The sequence below is a fragment of the Osmerus mordax genome, chromosome 3, assembly GCF_038355195.1.
Source record: "Osmerus mordax isolate fOsmMor3 chromosome 3, fOsmMor3.pri, whole genome shotgun sequence".
Lineage (NCBI taxonomy): Eukaryota > Metazoa > Chordata > Actinopteri > Osmeriformes > Osmeridae > Osmerus > Osmerus mordax.
Genome location: NC_090052.1, coordinates 19,087,496 through 19,112,159, shown reverse-complemented (window position 1 = coordinate 19,112,159; position 24,664 = coordinate 19,087,496). Strand labels below are relative to the sequence as shown.

Here is a 24,664-nt window from a genome sequence, read left to right as displayed (position 1 = left end):
GTGCTATATCATCAGAAAAGGCTCCTCTAGGGGATTATCCTTCGTAAAGGTGGCAATCCCATTTTGGCATTGTTTCTGCCCATGTTTAGAAACGTGTCCCGATCACCTCCAGCTCTAACGAGTGAAGGTGTTCGGCTTAGTGCATTTCCGCTACTGATGGCACATCGTGCTGTCCCTCTGATAGCAGCTGAATGATTTCCTCACTCTCTTTTTGTCACTCTTATTTCACGCTCTGAATACCTAGTAGTTAATAGCTTTCTCTACTCTGACTATCTCTCTCTCTCTCTCTCTCTCTCTCTCTCTCTCTCTCTCTCTCTCTCTCTCTCTCTCTCTCTCTCTCTCTCGCCCTCTCTCTCTCTCTCTCTCTCTCTCTCTCGCCCTCTCTCTCTTTCGCCCTGCCTACTCTATAGTACATGAATTGATGCCTGCCTCCCAGCAACTCTTACTGAGCTATCAGAGCAGGCTGATTTTTAATTTGCAGTTAAATGGCGCCCGACACATGCAGCTTGTTTGATAATTGACTTCACTCAGCTGAAGGGAGGGATGATTAGATCTGAATATCTTTTTTTTGCCTGGACGGGAAGGGAGGGAGGGCGGCAAGGAGGGATCTAGGGGGAGATAGTGAATGTGGTGGCTCCCATCAGCCGTAAAATCTCTAAAGAGGCTATTACAAGTGTGTGGGAAACTGTTGATCCTGTCCTGTAGTTAGAACGGGTCCATTTGAGCTTTTTGCGGGCAGGATGTCCACATGTTAATGAACAACGTACTAACCACACAGTTAACCACACAGTTTCCCATAATGGAGACAATGGACTAAGTAAGTAGATATCAAATGCCATGAGCTCACTGTATTCTTACCCTGATTATCCAAATTAAGAGTTCTACAGCAATGCAGCTGAACAACATGCAAATATCTCGTATGTTGCAGGCTTAAGATTAAGGTTCATGACATGGAGGCATACGAATTTTTTTTTACGTATGTTAACAGCTTCTTGTTCCTCTCTGCAATGTGGAAGCCAGAGGGCACAGAGGGAGATGTGTTTGCCAGAGAACGCCGCAGAGATCAGTTGGAAAACAATCTTAAGATTGTAATTACTGCTCCAAATCCTCTGTCTGCTGTGTTGTTGCTCAATCAGCATCCAGGCAGGTCCAAACTGGTTTTAGTTAGGAGATGATCTCTGGAAGAAACTAAACCAGCCATGTAAGGGTGCTAGTCTAGCCTAGCGCTGCACAGTGTTCTCCCACAGGACATGATGATGAGCTATGATATTTGTTTAGCCAGCTGAATGTTTACCCCCCCCCCCCCAGCGCTCCACTGCTGATGCTGTGAGGTCTTTCATCAGCATGCATGGCCACAGCCCGGGTCGTTCTCTTCATTAGGAACCTGCCGATGCTAGGCGCAGGGATGCATCCTTTCAGGAATCACCAATGACAAGTTATTTGGGTGATGTGTGTGTGTGGGCGCGCATGTGTGTCCCCTTGTCGGAGCAGAGCCTGTGCCTGTGTTTAGCCCTCGCCTAGTTTAGTATTCAGAGAGCAGGCGCCACTGTAATCTGGAGCCCCAAGCTGGTTACAGTTTTTTTTTTTTTTTTGTGTGTGTGGGGGGGGGGGGGTTTGCTCTTATGTTCCTGATAATCTTGTTACACTGCTGTCAAGTAGAGCTCCCCCCCCACCCCCAGAACAGCCCCGCGTGCCCCCCCCCCCGTTCACCCAGCCCACCATTTTAACACATCAGATGATGGAGGAGCTTTGGATGTATCCTTGAAGAATTACCTCCTGAGCATCTCAGTTATAGGGCCCTCCCTTCCTCCCTTCGCCACCCTGAACTGTGAGTGACAGTCATACATATTCATCAGAGGGGCATGGTGTGTGGGAGAGAGAGAGAGAGCGTAGGGAAGCAGGGAAGCCATACATCCCTAGAACAAAGGCTGCTCCCCCAATTCAGTTCAGCTAGCGGAGCTCAGCCCTGGTGGACTCCTGGAGAGAGGCCGCCTGCAGAGGAAGGACACCTTTGTAGGCATGACAAAGGCTCAAGCCAAGTCCCATCCTGTTGCATCAGCATTTTATCTTCTTGGATGTATTTATTTATCTCCTCAGCCCTCACCCCAGCCCTCCAGGTTTGAGATTTTACTGTAGGTTTAGCGCAGGTGAACACACAGATGGCAGTGTTTGAAGGTTGGGCGGCTTTCTCTCGTGGTGTTAGTTCAACTTCACAACTTCCTAATTGGTGCCTTGATCCTGGTCCTTGCTGAGATCAGGGCTTTTTTTCCCCAACACACTCTTCTCAGGCTCCTCCAAATGTGTTGAGAGTGCATTTTTCACAAGGCTGTTTCTCCCCCTCACACCACATACACACACACACACACACACACACACACACACACACACACACAACATCTCTCTTTCTTTCTTTTTCTCTCTTGCTCTCTCTCTTGCTCTCTCTCTTGCTCTCTCTCTTGCTCTCTCTCTTGCTCTCTCTTGCTCTCTCTCTCTCTCTCTCTCTCTCTCTCTCTTGCTCTCTCTTGCTCTCTCTCTCGCTCTCTCTACTGGGTGACCACACTCAGCTCTTTCTATTTCCTGTGGGTGTGATGTCTCTCCTCCACAAGCAATCAGCCCTGATTTGTCAGCGTTCTTCCAGGCAATTCATAAAAATTCAGCGTGCGCCTACAAAAGACGTGCGTGTGTGACTCGCCCTCCCCCTTAACACACACACACACGCCTGTCTCCTGAGCCACCACTTTGCCTCCTGCTCCCCTTCACTTGGCACACACAAAAGAGGTGAAATCGTTTATGGGAGGTTACACATTTGTGAGCGGCGCGAAATGTTTGTGTCCGCTGTCCTCTGCCGTGAATGTTAAGAGGGTGAACTTGTCAGAGGCAAGGTCGTCTGGTGTGTTTCGCAAGGCTGCGCTGTGCAGTTGTTAGTCTAACCTTCCATGACTTGGTGTATTTCCTCTTGTGAGTCGGATAAACTGGAGCTTGACGTCTTCCTCCGTGTTACGGTTTCTGGTGTCTGTACTGGTGTGTGTGTGTGTGTGTGTGTGACGTGTCGTGTGATGTGTTACACCCCGATTGTGGAGTCGAGCAGCTGTGCACTGGCCCTCGTATCTGTAGTACTGCCATGCTCTGCTCTCTCTTCCTGTCTCTCTCCCTCTTATTCTCTTGGCAGTGGACGGCATTGGCAATAGGCCACTTCATCTCTCTCTCGCTCTCTCTCTCTCTCTCGCCAGTGGGTTGCCTATGCTGATGGCTGCCTGGCCTTGCCTGGATGATGCCCACAGTATCATATGGTGACCTGCTCTGGCACTGAGCAGAGCAGGTCAGGTCAGGCCAGGCCAGGCTAGAGTGTATTTTCCACAATGCTCTTGTGTGACCACTCAGCTGTTTGTGGTCCTGGGATGGGATGCCTAGCTATTTACTGTATGTTAAACACAAATCCTAACAAAAATCCTTCCAAACCTATTCGGCACGCCGTTTTTGAACAGTGTATGCTTAAAGCTTGTGAAAATGATGCATGCATTTTGGGTGTTGGGGAGTAGATTTTTTTTTTTTTCCAAACACATTGTTTTTGTCTCTTGTCACTTAACAGAGTACTTTCCATGCTATTTAAATCCATTATCTGGTCCATCATCATACAGGCCAATGAGGCCATTATTCCATTAGCGCTCCTGGCTGTGGTAGGGCTATGAAAATGCTTACTGGAAGTGAGTCAGAACCAACCAGAAATTGTGGGTAGGTGTTTTACTATCTGTTATTTATAGCCAGAACTGGAAGGCAATATCAAAGTGAAGAAGTGCCTCCACTGAATATGAAATGTGGTCTTACTAGATAGCCTGGTGTCTTCTGGCAATGGAGAAATGCTGTTCTACTATGGTGAGGTGGGAGCGTGGGTGGGAGGGGCGCATGGGGGGTGGGGGGGGGGGGGCAGGCAACATAAAGGAAAAGCATCCAGGATGCTTGTCACAGTCTGACCCTGTGTTGTTTCCCCTGCCTGTGTGATAGTGTCGTATTCAGGTCAGTTTTAACAAGCTTCTGTCTCTCTCGGTTTGGCTCAGGTGAGACGTCCACCTGTAGTCTCCCCTCTTGTTGCCATGGTGATGGCCCGGCCGTCTCGGCGGCTCATCAGAAGCTGTAGCCCCACCCATCTTCTTACACTTCCATATACAGCAGCTGGCCATGCGCCCCCACACATGCAGATACCATACTGGCATGCGTGACAGTTATTTTTTTCTGGATCCATCCCCCCCCCCCCCCCCCTCCTCCTCCACACACACACACACACACACCGTACTGTGCAAATCAGCTTAGCCAGGCAATGTGTTAGCTGGGTTGGGCAAGCTGTGGTGGGAGGCTGTGTTGCTGACGCTGCTATTACTGTGTGTGTCTGTGTGTCTGTGTGTGTGTGTGTGTGTGTAAGCACGTGTGTGACTTCACGCACAACACTGTGTGTACGTGTGGAGAAAGGCACTTGGCGCCACCCGTGCAGAGCCAGTAGTCAGCGACTACATGAGCGACTATATGAGCAGCCAGGGGCTGGGTCAGGCCTGCAGGGAGGCAGCAGAGCACACTGGCCCCCTCAGCAGATAGACCCAGTCACATATGATGGGCACCTCACCACTGACATGGCAGAATGGCATTGACGCTTAGACTTTTCTTTTTTTTCCTATTTCAAGTGCAATTTCATCAAAGTGTCAATGCACCATGACAGGATCTAGTGTTGATTCCCATTGGTTAGGCTTAACACCTTGGATTATTATCTGAAGCCTGTGATTGGATTTCTTATTGAGCTTTTCTGTCTGTAATCACTCTAATGGAGGTTGGAGAGAGCTGCCTGGAGAGAGTGGTGCAGGTCACTGGGAAAATAGTGAGAGTAATATAAAGATCACATGAAAAAGAAGAAAGCATTGATGTGTTAGTATATCGTATGGCCATGTAATCAATAATCTTAAAATAAACATTGCTTTGAATGTATTGAATTGAATGTATTCTTACGGGTGCTATACAAGTTATCATCATAAAATATTTTCTCTGTGTTTGAATCCACAAGTTTTTTTGACATTTTTTACAGTTCTTTCCGTTGAACCATTTCCTCTTTGGTGGTTGTGTGTGGAGACTTGAATTAAAGGAAGTAGCATTTTTACCAAGACAATGCAGTAACTGTTGTTTAACCACTACTGTCGAAGCTAATTCATGTCACACATAAAGTATGGGTGGCCTTGTCCTGTTAATTACAGTTTGACAATATTTGTCTGACATCTCCAATGCCTAAACCACGGTCAGGACTCATTCCGTAACTGAGAAAACCTCTAATTTGAATACCTTTTTTCTGTAGCGTAGCCCTCGCCAACCAGATTTGTGTTAGTCAAAATGCCACCCAGCTATTTTTGGGATCTGAAAAATGTGAGCTATTCGAGTCAGTCTGGATGACAGCTGAGCTAATGGTCCAGGTGCTGCTCGCTAACCAGACTTGGCATCTCTAACGAGAGAGTCGAAGTCCTTGACCCACTTTGTGCCATTGTACTGTCTTTTAAGGAATAAGTCATGTTGTAGCTGGCTCGCCAGAGGGAATGTGTTCTGCTTGAATTTACCTATATTCTCAGAGCAAAACATCCCCGTTTTGTCCTGGGCTCTTTGTATTCTGATGATCTCTCCCCTCCCCTCCAGATCAGCCAGCGGTGCAGTGGGAAGCGGCTCTCGTGGCATGACTACCACAAACAAGGGAAGCAAAGCCTTGAAGGTAGGTTTCCCACATGAAGAAGGAGTTTGTCTCTGTAACATGCACGCAGTTTATATCCTTTGCTCGCCGGGTGATCTGTGAAAACCTTTCTTTGTTCTTTCCTTTATTTCCTTCCCTAACCCGTCCCACTTTCCATCCCTGTCTCTCTTCCGTCCCTAACCCCTCATCTCCTCCTGCTCTGTACTTCACCTGTTCCTCCTTTCGCCCCCCTCCGCCCTCCTCTCACCCCGCCACAGGTGAAGCGGGAGCCGGGGGAGAATGGGACCAGCCTGACGGACGACGAGCTGGTCACCATGTCCGTGCGCGAGCTGAACCAGCACCTGCGGGGGCTGACCAAGGAGGAGATCCTGCAGCTGAAGCAGCGCCGGCGCACCCTGAAGAACCGCGGCTACGCGGCCAGCTGCCGGGTGAAGCGCGTCACCCAGAAGGAGGAGCTGGAGAAGCAGAAGGCCCAGCTGCAGCAGGAGGTGGACAAGCTGGCCACGGAGAACGCCAGCATGAAGGCGGAGCTGGACGCGCTGCGCTCCAAGTACGAGGCCCTGCAGAGCTTCGCCAGGACTGTGGCGCGCAGCCCCGTCGCCTCCACCCGGGGGCCCATGGCCTCCGTCATCGGGCCCCTCGTCCCGGGGCAGGTGGGGGCCACCAGCGTCATCACCATCATCAAGTCCAAAACAGAGGCCAGGTCATAGTCGCCGGAGGGGCCGTGCCGCTGAGCGGCGCCTCGTCAGGCGTGCTCTCGTCAGTGCATTCTAACGGACCGCAGGATTGGTTACGTGGCTCATTCACCTCTTCTACCTTTTTCTATTCTGGGTAGTCGTTCTCAAACTAAATGCCAGCCTCTAGAACACTCTCAGCCTCTGTACCAACCGTACCACAGCGTACTATAGCACATGCTGAAACGTTCACCTATTTATCACCCTGGATTTCATACTAAAGATTACATGAATCCAGGACTTTATTTTAATTTATTTTTACGATTCCTGATTTGGCATTGAACTCAAGACCTTTGATTGATTTGTGTTCATTATTTTCCACATGGTGCTTATTTATGTGATTATGTTATTTATTATGACTGTATGTATTCCCAAGATTGGCTCTAGGGTTAGGGTTAACCCTAAAAAGATTTTGTTCTGTCCTAAAACAGGATTTCTTACGTTGAAATTAGATTTCAAATGCACTGTTTGCAAACATCCTCAACCCTTCTAGTCACAAGGGGTTGGGATCACTTCTTTACCTTGTCACGAGTCTGAAAGAACTCCAAGGAAGCCACCTGTGTTTGTTAGCATGCACTGACTGCTGTGATGATGAGCAACTAATACTCTCCAACTCTTATGTGATGGATGTCTTGTAAGCAGCCTCACTAACCCAAGAACAAGACTAGTACTTCGGCCTAATTGACCCTAAATCATCCTAAATCTGTCCTTGTGGTTTTAAATGTCTGGGGTGAGGGACACACACACACACACACACAACAAAAACAAAGAATTACTGGTGATAAGTTAAGCATTCATTTGAGTTCAGTTCTATTCATTAGAGACTTCTATGAACATGTCATAGTCAGTGTGACTATTAGATGCAATAATATACGTATGCACTGAAAAATACTAAAGGTCTGTCAGAATTTTGGTAAATGGAATCGTTCCACAAATGATTATGGTACACACCGATTCGTGTTGTTCCGCTGAAGTCTAGAGTGCCATTCCGAAATGACGCAACGGCGTTTCAGAGAGCCTGAATGTTTTTATCTCCATGGTTTGAGGATACATTTGAAACCAACGAATCAAACGAGACATGATCATCCATAGAGAAAAATCTTTTAAACTGTTATGTTCAAAAATATTTAAGAATGTGTCGTTTTTCTTTTCCAGTGTTAACATGTGGATGGATATATTTCCAAAAGAATATTCACACAAGCTTTACTGTTTAACTGTCAAATGTGTGCATTGTAGTAGTCTTTGTCGAACTACAAGTTCTTGATTTTTATGAATGCATTGAGTACCTTGCATTGTTTTTAGAAACACTCGAAAAAAAATTACAGAAAAACGTGATCCTTTTTGCAATTGTACCAAAAGTGGCTTACTATTGAAGTCTGATAGATTTTTCTAGTGACTAGGCGCGTGGAGTAGCGCGTTACGTGACGTGTAAGTGACAAGTTGGCAGTGTCGTTCACTGTATAGATGTCAATGCTGTACTATTTAAACAAATCTGTAGAGCTAATCTAGGTGGTGTAAACAAGGTCAGTGGTATTCTTCCCTATGGGCATATGTGATATCTCCTCCGCTCGATGTTACTTCCACTATCGTTTCATTATCGCAAGTTCCGTACGTCCAACCGTGCTCGACAGAAATGGGTTAGGTGACCTGATGACCAGTTAGCTTTTGAGGAAATGCAGTCACAGTTTTTGTTGTCCCAGAACAAACCGTTAAATGGGCGTCCATTGAGAGCTGAATGCAATGTTCTGCTCATCTTCTGAGAGGAACATATGGACTGGAGTTCTGGAGCATTCCAGGTTGTCTGGTTTCATGTATGCTAAAGGCTCTATTGTATTCCAATACCAAAGGGTCATGTATGCATTGCCTCTGTGCTTTGGGGATTAAGCAGTCAGTCTTGTTATTTCCTACTAAACAAGACATGCTCGCAATTGGCCAAATCAGCTTGTGAAAAGGAACAGGCTTGCGTTGACCTCAAAGAGGAGACAAATATTTAGTGATCTGTTGCATAAAAATGATCCTGGAGGCCGTGGTTTGGATGGCCTTTTCCAAAAGTTGTCTCCCTCAAACTGGAGCCTCATCACCTGTCTCCCAAAATGAGGATAGCACCAAGCCAAGCATACACAAGTGACCTAGCGAACCAGTTGTCCTCAGACTGTCAGGTTCTCCTCACGGTTAGTGTGAGGTCGTACAGTGAAGTACATGCACTAATCCTCTGCTTGCTTTGCTCAGGACAAAATAAGGTTGGCCTAAAAACGAACCACTTTCGAAACAAGAGTTGGAACTGGCAGCTCTGTTCATCGTTTTAACCGTGTCATAAAGGGCTTGGGTTCACACAGAGAGAGAGTAATCAGAAAGTGCTGCCAGGGATGCATTTTACGTGCCAAGTCACTGCTCTCCCCTCAAACAACGCCTCCTGTAAAAGTGCTTCACACCCCAAGGTGAAAGTCTTCTCGTGCTCGCGTGAACACAATTGTAAGTAGCCACAATGCCGTTTTATTCTAACTCCTTGTCCTGCAGTTCAAATTATGTTGAGTGGATTTGAAGATGGAGAACTAACCAGTGTGTCCCTTAGAACAGTGGTTCTCAACCCTGGTCCTCAAGTACCCCCTGTCCTACATGTTTGAGATATTTCCCTGTTCCAACACACCTGATTCAAATGAATGGTCGTTAGCAGGCTTCTGAATAACTAGATAACGACCCATTCATTTGAATCAGGTGTGTCGGAGCAGGGAAACATCTAAAACATGCAGGACAGGGGGTACTCGAGGACCAGGGTTGAGAATCACTGCCTTAGAAGGTTCCCAAATGGTGTCAGCAGTACACACCTACAAGCCCTGGTACCTTTCAGTGAAGTGTCAGGCTAGGGCTCTGACCTCCTGTGTGAGCCAGCATCCTTACACTGTCTTCTCAACATGCTTACCTATTTATAGTGACTGGTTACCTGTGGAAAATAGTACACTGTAGTAATATATCGGACTCTTGGCATCAGGGTTGTGGTCAATTGAACATTTCCATCAATTCAGAATTGCGATTTGAAAGATTCCGTCTTGTAAGTTATGGCAAATCATTCCAAAAGATGTTGTATTTGACCCACTGATCCAAAGCTGTTTTTTTTCCATTCGACATGAACCATGAATTCAAGGAATTGAAATGGATTTGAGCCCACCCCTGCTTGGCATAGCCCTGTGTTGATGTTGCTGTCCGTCTATCTGTGGCAGTCTTGTGGAGTGAACTTTTCTGTAAAGAGTCTTTAGGTGTTCTACTGGCACCCTTGAACGTTCTAGAGCTTAACCTCCACTAGACATGAGTGACACAAACAAACAAAGGTGTATAGTATGTAGCTACTGTAGGTAGAAGTGTTGACCATCGTGAAAAGTGATCCTTATTATGCAACTCAGTGGACTGGTGTGAGAGAGTAGGTGTGAGAAATATCTATGTTGTCAAAGTGACTGTGGTCTATCATTTTATACCGAATGCTCCTGTGTTTTGTACATTTGTTGTTTAGTTTCTTTGTTCTGTCTGTTTTCTTCCCTCTCCCCAATAGAATGTCAGTTGGCCCTGCTGTTAACGTCAGTGAAAGGAAACAGTAGTTGCATTTTTATTTGAAAGTACCGTTTTCACTTGTATTTACGTAGTATGCAAATTGTTGTAACCACGGATATACTCGTACTGTGTTCAACAAAGCGCTACCAGTGTTTGTTGTGAGGTATCCCAAAGAAATAAACATGCAGCTACTTCAATTATTGTGAAAATGGCAAGTACAATTCAATCATCCTGTTAGCTTCTTTGCTGTAGAATAAGGTGCAACTTAAACTTGTGTTCTGTACTTTTAACACCTGATATTCATGCACTATGTACCCAGTTTAGAAGTATTCAAGGGGGAGTCAACATAAGGCTTTAGCTAAGTCTCCTTCAATCATTTGATATCCCCCTTGTTGAAGACTGGAAATGACCTGTCCCAATCGATTTTAGACAGTTAGATTTTTATTGATTTAATCAATAGAACCTTCACAGATAGTGGAACAGGACAGGGCTGGAGTATTGGGTATTAGATTCTATGAGGGCCACTTGCAATATCTGTGTTAATTTGTGGTTTGAGTAGTTGAGTTCCTATGCTGCTACGTTAGGTATACTGTTCATTGTTTGCTAAAGCATCATACCTGGATGGCATTTCTGCTCCATGGTTCATTAGATCTGTTTGAAATTGATCTCCTCACTGTAATTTGTTATGCTGATCAATTTTCTTGGTTCTGGCTTTTTGTTTACAAGCGATATTGTGTTAGAGAGGATAAATAACTTATCTGCACTTGTGTGGCAATTTACTAGCTAGAGAAATGTTTTTTTTCATCAAATTATGCTTGGTGGACAATTGACTGTGCAGTTTTTTTTTTTTCTTACTCTTTGTAAAGAATATGTTTCAAAAGGTATAAGAGTCTGAAAATAATGTTGTTGGAAGCAAGTTAGAACAGAATTATTAATTAGTTTTGTTATTTTTCTGTATGGGTTGTAATAATATATTGCAGTACTTTGTATGAAAACAGAGAATAGTTCATTGTAACTATTTATAAATTAAATTATTGTACTTTTTCAATCTGTAGATAAGTAATATGATGTATTCATATAACTGTATAACAACTGTGGATTTACCTGTGGTTCTCTGAGGTGTCTAAGTTATTGATGTATATATTGTATGTTTGTTGATACAGCTTACTTTATTTTCTATGACTAATAAAGAGGTTTTGAAAAGGACCAGAAGCCTTTCTTTCCCTTTCTCAATATCTCTCCCTCTCTCTCTCTCTTTTTGGTGGCCTGTTGAAATGGGTTTTTTGTCATATTCTGTGGCGTCATTGACCCACTTTGATACTTGTAAAAATAAACTGTCGGGGAAGGCTTATTGCCATCCAGGGTGGGTTTCAGGAGACGGCGATCATTTAGATGGCACGATTTCTTTTTCTATGATCCAAAAAAAGCAGTTGGGCGACCCACTTTGAGTAACCTCCGTGGACATATTTTTGGCCCGACACGGGTAAAACATTAAGAGTCATGAAGGATGTCTAGGTGTAAGCCTGTCCTAGATTAGGAAGAGTGGTGAGTTAGTCATCTCTGCGCCCAGGGCCCCTCCGTCTCAACACACATCACACATCACCCACCTTGTGATGGTTTTTTACCTCTGCTCACACAGGAAACCACATCTCAAGGGAGGCACAACTCAGAAAAAGGCCAGACAGACTTGATGCAATCTGTACCAGAAATAAGACGGCGTCTCTCCGATGAAGCTCTTTCCTCCGCCCTTACGTTATCACAGCTTTCTAGCGTAGCTCAGGACTCCGATCCAACCATTCATTCAGTCCACCTGCACTGTCGGCAAGTACAGTTTGTTTATTAAATACCACCTCCGTGTTCTCAAGATGGTCCTCTTCACAAACCCTCGCCGTGCTCTGCCACAAAAGCACACCCAGGTTCCCTGTGACCTGTTCCTCAGAAGATGCTCCACTCCGCTCGAGGAAGCCTGCCCCAGACGGCTCCATGGCCTCTGAAGAGTTGATTAAATTTGGCGGGTGGGGTTGAGGTGAACTGGTGGGCGATCTAGGACAGCATTCTTCATCCGCGCCCATTTCTGCAGCAGCAGCAGCAGGTGCTTGCCCCAGTTCTCCGGCTGCAGCCCACTGCACAATTAATGTTACCATCCCCATTAGAAGGACCTTGTGTTCACCAGGCCTGGCCAAAGCTTAGCTCGCTGCTCCACTCAACAATTGGCAACACAGTATTAGACAGCAAGCCTATGTGTGTGAGTTGTGATGGGGTATATTACTTTAAAGACCCGTATTACTCAAGTGAGATATGTGTAGTGCCTGAGCTATTGATGCTGGGAATGATGGAATAGTTCCTTTTGAGTAATGTTATGGTTAGATCCAATCAGTTATCCTGCTGCTCTGCATGAAAGTCATTTTAGCATTAAGAAGTTTGGGATTTTCCCCAAAATATTTTTACAGGTAGACTAAGGAAAGACGTTTATTGTGTCATGTAAGAAGTACAGAATTGGAAGTATCGTTATTTTGAAGGCATTGAAAGAACAAAATATATCAATATGAATGATGTTGTCTCCCTCTGGTGCCTGTTGTGAACATAACATCTTGAATTGTGATTTTGCAGCAGTGGGCTGTACATTCCACAAGGTGACGCCCCCACCCCCCTCCCCCCCCCCCGGCCAGGTTCAGTCAGTGTATCTACAAAGAGACTGGTGAGGGTTTCATTATAGTCGTATGGGAACATCCACAAGTGTATGGTATATGGTTATTGCATATCTAGTGTAGTGGTAGTGCATAATAGGAGTTGAAAGGTGTTGTAAGGTCATTATTATCAGATGTTCATTGTTGAAAGGCCTTCATTTTATGCAGGTAAACGTAGAAACAAGCTGATGACCTCTATACACACATACATTTCAAGTCTACACTACAACCCAATGTCCATGTCACATTAATAGTAATAGCTTAGCCCAATAAAAACTTTTTTGTTTGACCACGCATCTCAATTTATGATCAGTTAAATCCGTATGATTATACTATGTACTATACTACAACTATAGCTATAGTTAATAATTTCACTTATTTAACCAAATTAGTTTTCCTAACACACATTGCAGTGGTTATCTACACAGTCACATGATGGTGGAGAGTTCTGCGATTATGTAACAATATGTCGGCGATCCTCTTGCAGTCATCGTACGATTCAATGCCATATGACGCCACTTCCCCGGCAAAGGAGGCGTTGTCCCACCGGTGATACTCCTGAAGCGTCACTTCTATGCAGAAACCGGCTATCCTGCTTGGGGACACGCAAAATACATACGTATTAAATTTTTTATAGTTGGGGAATTTGTGTCTCCGTCTGTGTAATTGATAGAGGTTCCCCGTCTTTATATTTATTGAAATCACACAGAAACAGTGTTATCGTGCAAAAAATGATCAAGAACGGACACCACCAGACCAACACATCGGGAAAAGACGCAGGGACGACCCTCGGTGCTACAGCTTGCAGTCCAGAGAAGAGAAGACGAATCATACGGGTGTGGTGTGATGGATGGTGAGTGATGTCATTAGTATAGAGTTAAAAAGATTATGCCAACGTTGCTACGTTGTTATCAACATTGGGCTTTTAAACCGATCGCAGTAACATTGGGTTGGATCGCCTTGTACCGTCACAGTCAACATTAGGCTATAATCCTTTTATGAAATCACAGGCCAGCTGTTTAAATTGCGTAGGAACGCAAGACAATCTAGCCGTTTATCTAACATTGTTCACCGGCTAATAGGCCTATGCATTTTATCACTGCCATCGTTATCACGCTACCCCGCCTGACAGCGCAGCCTTGCGCCGTCTCAATGGACTGCCACGGCGTCACATGCTGATGATGGTATGAACTCTTTACTATGCAGGACATCACTTGTATTCCCTTTGCGTGAAGGCACGCATGCTTCAAAAGTTACATGACAGTCTAAGATCACTAGTATTTCTTATTTTCATTTTAAAATAGAGCAGACTAATTTACTTGTTTCCCCCCTCAGACAGACTGACCAGGCATGATGAGTGACAGGTGCATGGCCTAAAACAAATACATTTGCATTTATATAAAGATATGAATTCATATTTCCTCTTCCATGAAACAATATCGCTGTTTAATATGTGGTGGTCCAGTGTTGAATCAAACTTCCCTGACTTCCCTAAATTGGAGCTACATTATTGTCAACTGCTGTTTTCACTCTACTGTTACTATACTCTACTCTACTAAACCATCCAACAGATGCTCTGTCATAAGACACAAGTTTCAATGTGGTTTAACGTACACAGGTCAGAAAAAAAGGGTTAGGATTAGTCAAATATATCTATAGACTTGATCAAATCTGTATTTTCTTGATATTAGTCTGTTCACCATTGTCAAAGCAAAAACTTTAAAGATTTCAAACTTAGGTTGATTTACTTTCTGATGTTTTAATAATATATCATGGGGACTCATTTGAAAGGTGCACTTGAGCACACATCCACTGATGTTCTTGGGTGAACTGAAGTTATCGCCAGGTGCACTAGGTAGGTTCTCTGACAGTTACAACCTTCCACATTCCACAACACACTATTTTGCACAGTGCAGCCTATAGTGGGCAAGCTCCAATATCAAAAGCTCCACACATCCCAAAGATGTCCTGTAGGTGTGCGGGAGAACAGCATGCCCTTGTGTTGTGGCCTGCTTATGAGCACAGTGAGTGAATAACAAACAGACCTGCCATTGTCCAGCTGTCAGTCCACTCTGAAACACTGTTGAGTGAGTGATCTGGTAACGATACAAGTCTTTAGATACATGCTGTTCCCTGCCGTGAGAGCACCCAGAGCGTCCTGGGCCGAGTGGAGGCGGACGAAAATTCATTCATGTGTGTGAAGAACAGGATTACGCTGGCTTTCTCTGGGCGAATTCCAGCCGTTTCGGTGCGGCCGCCTAACTGTGCTTTGATGGAATGTTGCAGAATGTTTTGGATGCCAGAATATTAAACGGTGGGGTGAGTTCCCAAAGGGAGCCGGTGACAACAGAGCCCATGTCGGTAACCCCCCTAACCCCTTCAGCCCACACCTGCCATGGTCGCCCCACAAACACACGCCACCCATCTCTGCTCTCACTCAGAACATTGTTTACTGTGCGGCCTGCAGGCCATGTCCACTGTCAGCAGCAGTAAGAGAGAAACACACAGGACACATTGACAGTGACATCATCAGGGCTTTAGACAATCCAGTACAGTCTCGTTCCCCCATTCCCCTCCCCCCTCCTGATAAAGTTACAGACGTTCCCTGTTCTGGTTGGCTGGTTCCCCCTGACACAAGGTGACAGGGTCAAAGTTCGCCTGCCAAGCCAGTATCATCATGGCCAATGCTAAAGTTCACCTCCAGCACTGCTGGGGTGACGATCGGACCACCTCAGAAACGTGACCTAACCTCACTCAGGAACTGGGATTGTCGGAATGACTCATTCCCTTGTTTGTTATGGTCTGCTTAAGTCCTTCATGGTCACCTTGACATCGTAGATGATCTCTTAGAGATATTGCTGTGTTCTGTCTGTCAAAAACAATATGTACAGTTAGTTCTCACATATTGACAATATGAATTGATTAAATTCTCACAAAATATGTCTCACAAAATTGTCACTGCAAGTTATGTTTTGTAACTACACAGTAACAGGCTCCACTCAAATTGACCAGTCAGTTCTACCTGACTCAGGACTCATTGATAGACACACACACACACAAAAATGGATGCATAGTCAATCACTACTAAAATCTACTTTTTTATTTTATAACATTTGGGATCCCTAAGGTCAGTGTCATGGCTACGCCTCATGAGATCATCAGTGAATGTATTTGTGTTGTCCACTCTTTGTCTCCCTATCCCAGCACTCTCCCTGGTGTTCTCAGAAGGCTCATTGCTGTTTGGCTGTCTGCTACCCGGCCCATACTAGTTAATATTTTATCATCCCCTGTGATCCTCTTGTGATCCCTCCCTGCTACAAAATACAACAGGCACACCCCTATCACCACCTCAGGCTTGGTGTTAGCTTATGTGGTGTTCCTGGGTTACAGTGTCCAAGGGCAGAGGGAGGGAGACAGATACAAGGGGCCCTCCTCCTGGTCTTGCGCAACCCGGACTCTCTCAGCTTGTTTCCCCAGCCGTTGACCTACAACCTCCTCTACCCCCTCTCCCTCCTCCCCCACCTCGACCTACTCCCTCATGTCTTCAGCCTCCCTGGTCTGCCACACAACCTGGTCTGCAGTCAGGAGCACATTAGGCCCCATTAACACACCCCCGTGGCTCTCATTACAGCTCGCATTTATGGTTCCAAGTCATCTGACACAGACGTCCTTCTGGCTGATGAGTTCCAATATCAGGCAGCCACACTTTGGTTCACTGGTAGAGAAGTACTGTAGATAGCGGAGCCCAATAACCCCAGTGGATCTGCTTCCAGAGCCTGCTGGAGGTCACTGCTGGAAAGCCCCAGACAAGGCTGTGTGCCTGGTGATGAGTGATACCCTGAGTGATAAGGGAAGAGCAACAAAAGTCTGTGTTTCTTCTCTGGCTATGTAAAGATCTCTGACTCTCTTTGGTTCATTGATTTTTAGAGGACGCTATTTATATCTGTGAATGTCAATGCATTTTCAAAAGCTGACAGAATGTGTTCTTTTAGTAAAGTGATGCTCCCTTCCGCAGAAGAAACAGAATGTAACTGTACTTTATGGTAACTTATTAGCTGTTATTGTAAACAAATCAAGCAGTACAGTATTCTACAGTCTCATAATAGCCATTGATCACAGGTGTTAACAAGTTTTACTCCCTGGGTATCCTGTTTATGCTCTTATCTTTATCTATATTCCGTACTTTAGACACAATCGCCCCATGTGAGGATGAGAGAGCAGAAAATGATAAGGTTGTGTCCAAGTGATGAAGGGCTAATGTCCACCTGTTCATCGTCACCTTGCTAGATTAGGCCTACCATGAAAATATCTCCGGTCCAATCTGTGCTAACCTAATTATCTACAGATGACATGGCAGGCCATCTCTGCAGGCCGTGAATAAGACATCGTCTTCTGTCCTCTGATAAGCCTCATTGTAGGGATGTGTGTCTAGCACGCCATGCTGTATCCGGGCCTTGAAGAACAGAACTAGAACTAAAGCTAGTGAATGCTTACCACATGTGGATGACATATTAGACACATGTAGGTCTTCTTCCATCTTTCGAATGCCCCACTCCCTTTTCACTGTGGAGCAGTAGTTTCCCGTCAGCAGTTGGTGTGGTGCGTCTCTCCAATAGACTGTGTTCTCTGTGTTGTCTCCCCCCCCAGCTATGACATGGTTCACTATGGACACTCTAACCAGCTGCGCCAGGCCAAGGCCATGGGGGACTACCTCATCGTTGGAGTACACACAGACGGTGAGGCCTGCCTCCTGGAGGGTCACCAAGGCTCCTTGCAAACCCCCCTGACACTTTCTCTCACACCCAAGAGCAGACACACACACACACAAACAGACACACACACACAGATACACGCACACAAACAGACACACACACACTCAGACAAACAAACAGACACACACACACAGACACACACACACACACACACACACACAAACAGACACACACACACAAACAGACACACACACACAAACAGACACACACACACGTAGAGTGGGGCAATGCCAGGGTGTCACACAGACAGCAGCTGGGCGCACAAAATTGAGGACACACACACACACACAGTAAGTGTGCCACAGCACAGCCAGGCTCTCCCCTGGGCCTGAGGTTCACTCTGACTCACCGTGCCCCATGGCACTGTTTACGATAACTGACAACAACACGGCTCTGGCTTAACTCAAACAATGCAGCGTTGCGGAGCGAGCTCTGACCCAGCAGACGCAGACTCAACCTCTCACTACCAAAGGTCATTTAATAGGGAGCTAGGCTCTGCTGCTGGGGAGGACTGACAGCATTGTTAATCCCAAAGAACGTTACACGCATTTGCATTCGCACTCACTGACGCACCCACAAAAGACGTTAAGGGCATTATCCTCTGTATTTTCATATCATTTCTTATCACTGTCGTAATTTAATGTAAAGTACCTGTACGTTATTGCTGATAACTTCACACCCAGCCGGCTGACTTGCCGACTATGTCTAATTTATTCCTATGTGCCCCGCCCAACCCTTAGGTGAGATCTCAAAGCACAAGGGCCCACCTGTCTTCACTCAGGCTGAGAGGTACAAGATGGTGCGGGCCATCAAGTGGGTGGATGAGATAGTGGAGGGAGCGCCGTACGTCACCACCTTGGAGACCCTAGACAAGTACAACAGTGACTTCTGTGTGCACGGAGGTCAGCTCTCTCTCTCTACCCCCCCCCCCCACACACACACACACACCCACACACACCCCACCTTCCACACATTCTGAAACAGACAGCAAGATTATAATTGATTCGATTATATTTCAAATACGTTTTAGAAGATATGATTGAATCATGGATGGATGGAATTTAACCCTTTTTGGTACTTGGGCTGGGCTTGAAAAGTCCACTAAATGTAGAAAAAACAGCCCCTTTCTGGAAGGATAGATTTAACCGTAGATATAAGCCTATCCTGGACATGATTGACATTTGGAATGTCTCATTTCAGATGACATCACACTTACAGTGGATGGGAAGGATACATATGAAGAGGTGAAGAAGTCAGGAAGATACAGGTGTGCAGCTTCACCTGAGGACAGGGTCGTTGTGATGTTGAAGAGTGGGGGATCATGAGTGGCAGCTCTGTGTGTGTTGTGTCTGACCACCTGCTGTTGTTCCAGGGAGTGCAAGCGAACTCAGGGAGTCTCTACCACAGACCTGGTGGGCAGGATGCTCCTGATGACAAAAGCCCACCACAGCAACATTGTGAGTAAATGACAGTGATGAGTGAAGAGTCAAGCACATGATCTCTGTCAGGACATTCTCATACCTAAAAGTATGTAGGGAGTCAGATGGCTGAGCGGTGAGGGAGTCGGGCTAGTAATCTGAAGGTTGTCAGTTCGATTCCCGGCCGTGTCAATTGACGTTGTGTCCTTGGGCAAGGCACTTCACCCTACTTGCCTCAGGGGGGAATGTCCCTTACTGTAAGTCGCTCTGGATAAGAGCATCTGCTAAATGACTAAATGTAATGTACATTAAAGTACAACATTAGTATTATTAAAAACAAAGAAAATAAATACAGGAACATTCAATTGACACAAAGGGGCAACAGGGCTCGCAACTAATTTTTTTTCCTCACTGTCCCAGTACCGTCCCGAAGTGCAAAATGAACCGTCCCAAACTGAACTTGACATGTCCCAAAATGTAAATTCTTGTGTTTTTGTATTTTTACATTCTGACATGGGTCTAGGTTATTTGCAACACTACTGGGTTATTTTAAGTTGTCAAAACAAAAGTTTCTAAAGGTTTTAAAAAAAAGTTGAAAAAAAGTTTAGAAAGGTTTAAAATATATTTGGTTTACATAATTGATGAGTACTTGATGAGGACTCTACTAAACTCTTATACATAATGATCACAGCAACATCACCAGCATCACTGTATTGCTTTATAAACAGCCAGACTGTAATGTACAGGGGGGAACCACTTTCCTCAGGCCTCCAGGGAAATCTGTTCCCCCAGGGAAATCTGTTCCCCCTGTGTTCTCACAGGGGGAACAGAAGAAAATTGAAAAACTCAAGCCCAACACTTTTCTGTTTCCCTCCAGGGAAGTTCAGATTATCAACAACACACAGACAACTTTGGAAAGGTAGGTGTCATGTCCACTCTGACACAGTTACAGCTTACTGGGGTCCTGTAGTCCTGTGGGTGCACTGCCCAGTCATTTGAGAAAGCCCATTATTATCTCTACTCAATCCAGGTAACTTTCTACTGACCTCATAGTCAGGTTTATTTCCATCCAAATCCATGGTCCAGCTTTCTCTGCCACGACTCGTTTGTAATCAGAGTTGCCAAAGTTGCCCTTAAGGCCAGATGCCAACTCTTCTGAAACAAAGCGTTTTATTGTGGGCCTGGCCAGTCAGCGATGAATGCCACCTCTGTTCCCCAACGAAGAGGCTGACCAGGGGATCAACTTGTTGTTGTAGTTCCAAATGGTGTTGGAGGAAAGAGATGGGTGAACTTGTTTTGGTTTGATTGCAGTTACATAACATGAGCTTTTATTTCCTAACTTAATGAGACAACTGAATGAGAATGGACTTTCTTGGCTGTTTTGAATGCAGGAACTTGAAATTCTCACAGTCCCCCCCCCCCCCCCATATGATATTACACTCACGTTGCCACTAGGTGGTGTAATTGGACCATTCTTTCAATGATCGCAGATAAACCGTAGATAGCTCAACAGTGTCATGGGGGGAGAATATACATTTTACTTTGTATTTATTTGTTCTATTTCTGTATTATGGGGGTTGCAGGGTCCGAAGGGCCACAGTCCGTGGACTGGGGTGTCTCAGTTCCTGCAGACCTCCCAGAAGATCATCCAGTTCGCCTCGGGCCAGGAGCCTCAGCCCGGGGATACCATCATCTACGTGGCGGGAGCCTTTGACCTCTTCCGTATCCTCTCACATACCATACTGTACCAGGCCCGCTGGATCTAGGATATGGATCCAGGATATTGATACTTATTTAATGTAATTTTGCTCTCACCTGTCTGACTCACACCTGATGAACTGGGTGGACAATATGAGATATTGGGAGGGCCAGGTTCAACCCTGTAACATCCTGAAGCCCACCATGCAAAACAAAATAATATTCGGAATGATTCAAAATTATTCCGAATTATTCATGTTTTTTATTCAGAAAACATTCAGAATTAATGTCCATTTGAAATCATCACATGCCCATTAGACCTTAGGTTACAGTTTTGTGTTTCAGATCAGTCTGTCTGTTTTGTTTATTGAATCAATAAGGTATTGCACTGTAAGCAACAGAGGTTGCACATTAAATAATCAATGATAGTTGTCCTCCCTGACCGGTCACCATCCAGATATCGGCCATGTGGACTTCCTGGAGGCTGTGTACAAGCTCTCAGACAAGCCATATGTTATAGTGGGGTTGCACTTTGACCAGGTCAGTCTGACATACTCTCTTCTTTATCCTGACTTCAGTGATGCAGGTCACCATGCTGCTGTGGGTGTCGGTCTAACGCTCTCTCTGTATCTGTGATGTGATTCTGTCGTGTTCAGGAGGTGAATCGATACAAAGGGAAGAATTACCCCATCATGAACGTCCATGAGAGAACCCTCAGTGTGCTGGCCTGTCGAGTGAGTCCTCGGCCGCCCCTCCTCTCTCTCTCCCTCTCCTCTCCTCTCTTCACCCTTCAACCAGACAGTAGAAATCTACAAGGCTCAGATTTTCCTTTTTAACGTTTTTCTTCCAGTATGTTTCCGAAGTGGTGATTGGTGCACCATATGCAGTCTCAAGAGATTTGCTGGACCATTTTAAGGTGAGGAAATGTATTAGTATAATGGACTTGGCAGAGCAGAAAGATAGCAGACTTGAGGCCCTGGGCTCCCATCCACATTCATTCAAATGACTAAATGTCATACCAGGAAGGTAATGGACTGAAAACCAAAACTGAATCAGCTCTTGTGCTCACTGGCCATTGTCTGTGCAGGTGGACCTGGTCTGTCATGGGAAGACAGAAGTGTTTCCAGACAAGGATGGGTCGGACCCTTACACAGTAAGTTATAAAGCTCCTCCAAACTTTAATGCAAACTCTCACATTTGCCCATTCACCCCTTTCAATTTCATACCATCTTTGTGTTTTGATTTACTGTGTTGATGCATCTGAATTTCAATAGATTTTCATTTTGTTTTTGTTTTTGAGTGTGAAACCTGACAGTGGCCCTCATTCTTCTTGTACCTAGGAACCTAGAAGGAAAGGAATGCTGCGTACTGTAGACAGTGGCAACAGTCTCACCACGGACAACATCGTACAGAGGATAATCAAGAACAGGTAAGGCCACCAGACCGGAGAGCTAACCTGCTGTGGTGACAGGATAGACTAAGAAGATGTTAAATCTAGAACTTTAAAGTGCCACATCATAAGGACCAATTTAACATTAAGTTGAGGTATTTTGTAGTTAACCTCCACTCAGCGATTCTCATTTTTGACAAAGCTTCCCAGCATTTCACTGCCAACTTCCTCTTTGTGTCTCAGACTGCTTTTTGAGGCCAGGAACCAGAAGAAAGAGGCCAAAGAGATGGCTGTGATCCAGGCCATGAAGAGACGAGAGGAGGAGAAGGCCATGGAGAGAGCCCAGGCACAGGCTGTGCTGTAGAAACTCCCCCCCCCTCCCTCCGCCTCCAAGCACACCATTAATGTCACCAGTGTCATCCAAGACTGACAAACCTAATCCATCTACCCCACATGCAGTAAACCCCCCTCCTGAGGTTTCCCACACCCTCCACAGACTGTCCTTACTTTGACGCGGCAGCACCATTTTATCATTCATAAATACTGTTATAATACAGTACTAAAGGGGAGCTCTGTAGTGGGCTTTACTGGTACATGTAGGTGCTGATGTCTTTATTTTAGTCTTACCATACCATCTGTATGCACTTACCTGTCACTTCTTTATAATTTGACACGTCGCCCATAAAGACCTCTCACTGTCGGCCTTCAACACATTTCCAGGGAACGGTGGCTGCTTTCCGCCCGGTAACGGGCCCACCCTGTCACCACTCACATTCTATCTAATCTATCTCTGTATATATGTACTGTATGTATCTATTATACATTAATTACCAGCTCTCTGGAAGTGAGGTGTTTGGTGGTGAGATCGTCCTATCCCACTGAAGCATTCCATTGGCTGACTTACTATGGGTTAGCAAAGGGCATTAATGATTGGATACTCCAGGTTGAATTAACACCAACATGTATATGTTTAGGATGTAACCTTACAGAATAGATAACTATGCAATTAAAAAGAGATTATAGATAGCTAGATAGAGAGATGGATAAGTAGATAGATACAATCCATCCTAATGGTATCTATCTAAGTAATGTTGAGACATTTAACAGCCACCAATCTAAAGCATTAGGAACTATAATAGTGTTGGTTATAGCCTCAGCTTCTCAGATGTGTAAACCAGCCCTTGGAAGTAGAACTGTGTAGAATATGGGCCAAGCTATGGGACCTTATGTATATACCTGAACTGAATCTTCTCCAGAGAAAACTGACTGTAAATGGTCAGAATGGTTTTAACTAGCAAGAGCACTACCAATGCCCCAGTGAAATTCTTGTTTTTGCCACAGAGGGCCACAATTTACCTTTGAAATCACTCCTTTTATTTAATGTTTTTTTTTTTTTTTTTTTGGGTAGAGAGCACTAAAGTTTTACACACTGCTTTTAATGAATCATAAATTAATTCAAGATTATGATATATGGTTGGTGCTGTTGACTTAATAAACGAATAACCTTCTACTGGCCAGAAGTCTAAATATGCCACTGTACAATTGAGATGATACTCACAATTTCAAAATTGAAATCTAATTAAATATATTTTTCATAAATGTATATTTTGCAGACCACCTCTATATGGCGTCTGGTTGGTTTCATATGTTTTCAAAGCATATAAAACGTTGTCTGTTGGAATGTACTGTGTAAGCTTTACTTATGTATGTTATTGACAATTCTGATCAGTTAAAATGACAAATGCTGTGGAATTTGGTACAGTAGCCTATATTATTGTCAATTATAACAACTACATCTGAAAATCTGTGTTGGACATTTCGACTTGTTTTTCCTCCTTTTGGTGAAACCTATTGTATTTAGAAGGCACTTCCCTGTGCTAAACTATAAAACAATTTTTCATCCACAGGCAATCAACTGCAAGGTCACGTCGTCATAGGGCATGGCCTGATCTGACCTTTGATCAGATAAAATAAGGGTTCCCTTGCACACAAATTAATCACTTCACGCTGGGAGATTGGTAAATGTCAGTTAATTAAAATAAGATCATTACCTAGGGCTTCTCAATTGAGCATAACATATATTTCAATGTGAAATATCCCATGGGCATTTCAGCAAATTGTAGACCACACCCATCCATCCAGAGGTCAATTGTGCAGCTTAGTTTCTCTGGCAAGGACTCTGGCAGTGGCGGTTCTACATTGAAATTGACACCAAACATAATAGGAGGGTTACATAAACATGCCCTTACAAGCTAAATGTCTGTTATTACATGCTATATTAATATAACTTTTAGGGAGGAACACTTTTAGTTATGACGTTAAACTATACTTTGTCACGAAATATAGTTGTAGCAAATAGCAAATGTTCGTCTTTGAAACTACCTACAGATTTGAAAATTCCGTTGGCTAATTACAGGGCCTAACCTAAATAATGAAAATAAATATTAACTGAACTTGTAACAGTTTTGTTGCAAAGCACACTATTATGGTGAAATGTTATCTCGTGTTTGTTGCGTTAAAACCGAAATATTGTTGTTGCGTAGCAAGCATCATAGCAAAAAGGTAAGAATTAGCCTATACCCATTTTTTTCATTCGCCATTTCACACAATAAAAAAAAAAAAAAAATGTGCAGGAACTTTAGGCCTATATTTATAATATTATGAATTGTCCGTTCCATTTGGGAGACCCAGTCAGATGAGCTGTCT

At 44.6% G+C, this 24,664-nt stretch overlaps 2 protein-coding genes across 3 annotated transcripts; both read left to right on the top strand.

The window, feature by feature from the left end:
- The first annotated feature begins 5,695 nt into the window (after positions 1–5,695).
- Positions 5,696–7,122, top strand: LOC136940830 (transcription factor MafG). The gene is made up of 2 exons (XM_067233150.1): positions 5,696–5,737; positions 5,974–7,122. The coding sequence occupies exons 1-2, from the start codon at positions 5,702–5,704 to the stop codon at positions 6,424–6,426; spliced, it is 489 nt and encodes a 162-aa protein (XP_067089251.1). The 5' UTR covers positions 5,696–5,701; the 3' UTR covers positions 6,427–7,122.
- A 6,167-nt stretch (positions 7,123–13,289) lies between these two features.
- LOC136940596 (ethanolamine-phosphate cytidylyltransferase-like) lies at positions 13,290–23,753 on the top strand. Of its 2 annotated transcripts, none has more exons than XM_067232793.1 (13): positions 13,290–13,533; positions 17,328–17,416; positions 18,193–18,354; positions 18,653–18,719; positions 18,825–18,909; positions 19,748–19,789; positions 20,454–20,592; positions 21,026–21,108; positions 21,225–21,302; positions 21,419–21,484; positions 21,656–21,721; positions 21,909–21,997; positions 22,202–23,753. In XM_067232793.1, the coding sequence occupies exons 1-13, from the start codon at positions 13,412–13,414 to the stop codon at positions 22,320–22,322; spliced, it is 1,209 nt and encodes a 402-aa protein (XP_067088894.1). In that variant the 5' UTR covers positions 13,290–13,411; the 3' UTR covers positions 22,323–23,753. The 2 variants fall into 2 exon arrangements, with proteins under 2 accessions (XP_067088894.1, XP_067088893.1); XM_067232792.1 differs by having other exon boundaries at positions 19,748–19,790; positions 20,446–20,592.
- The last annotated feature ends 911 nt before the right edge of the window (positions 23,754–24,664 follow it).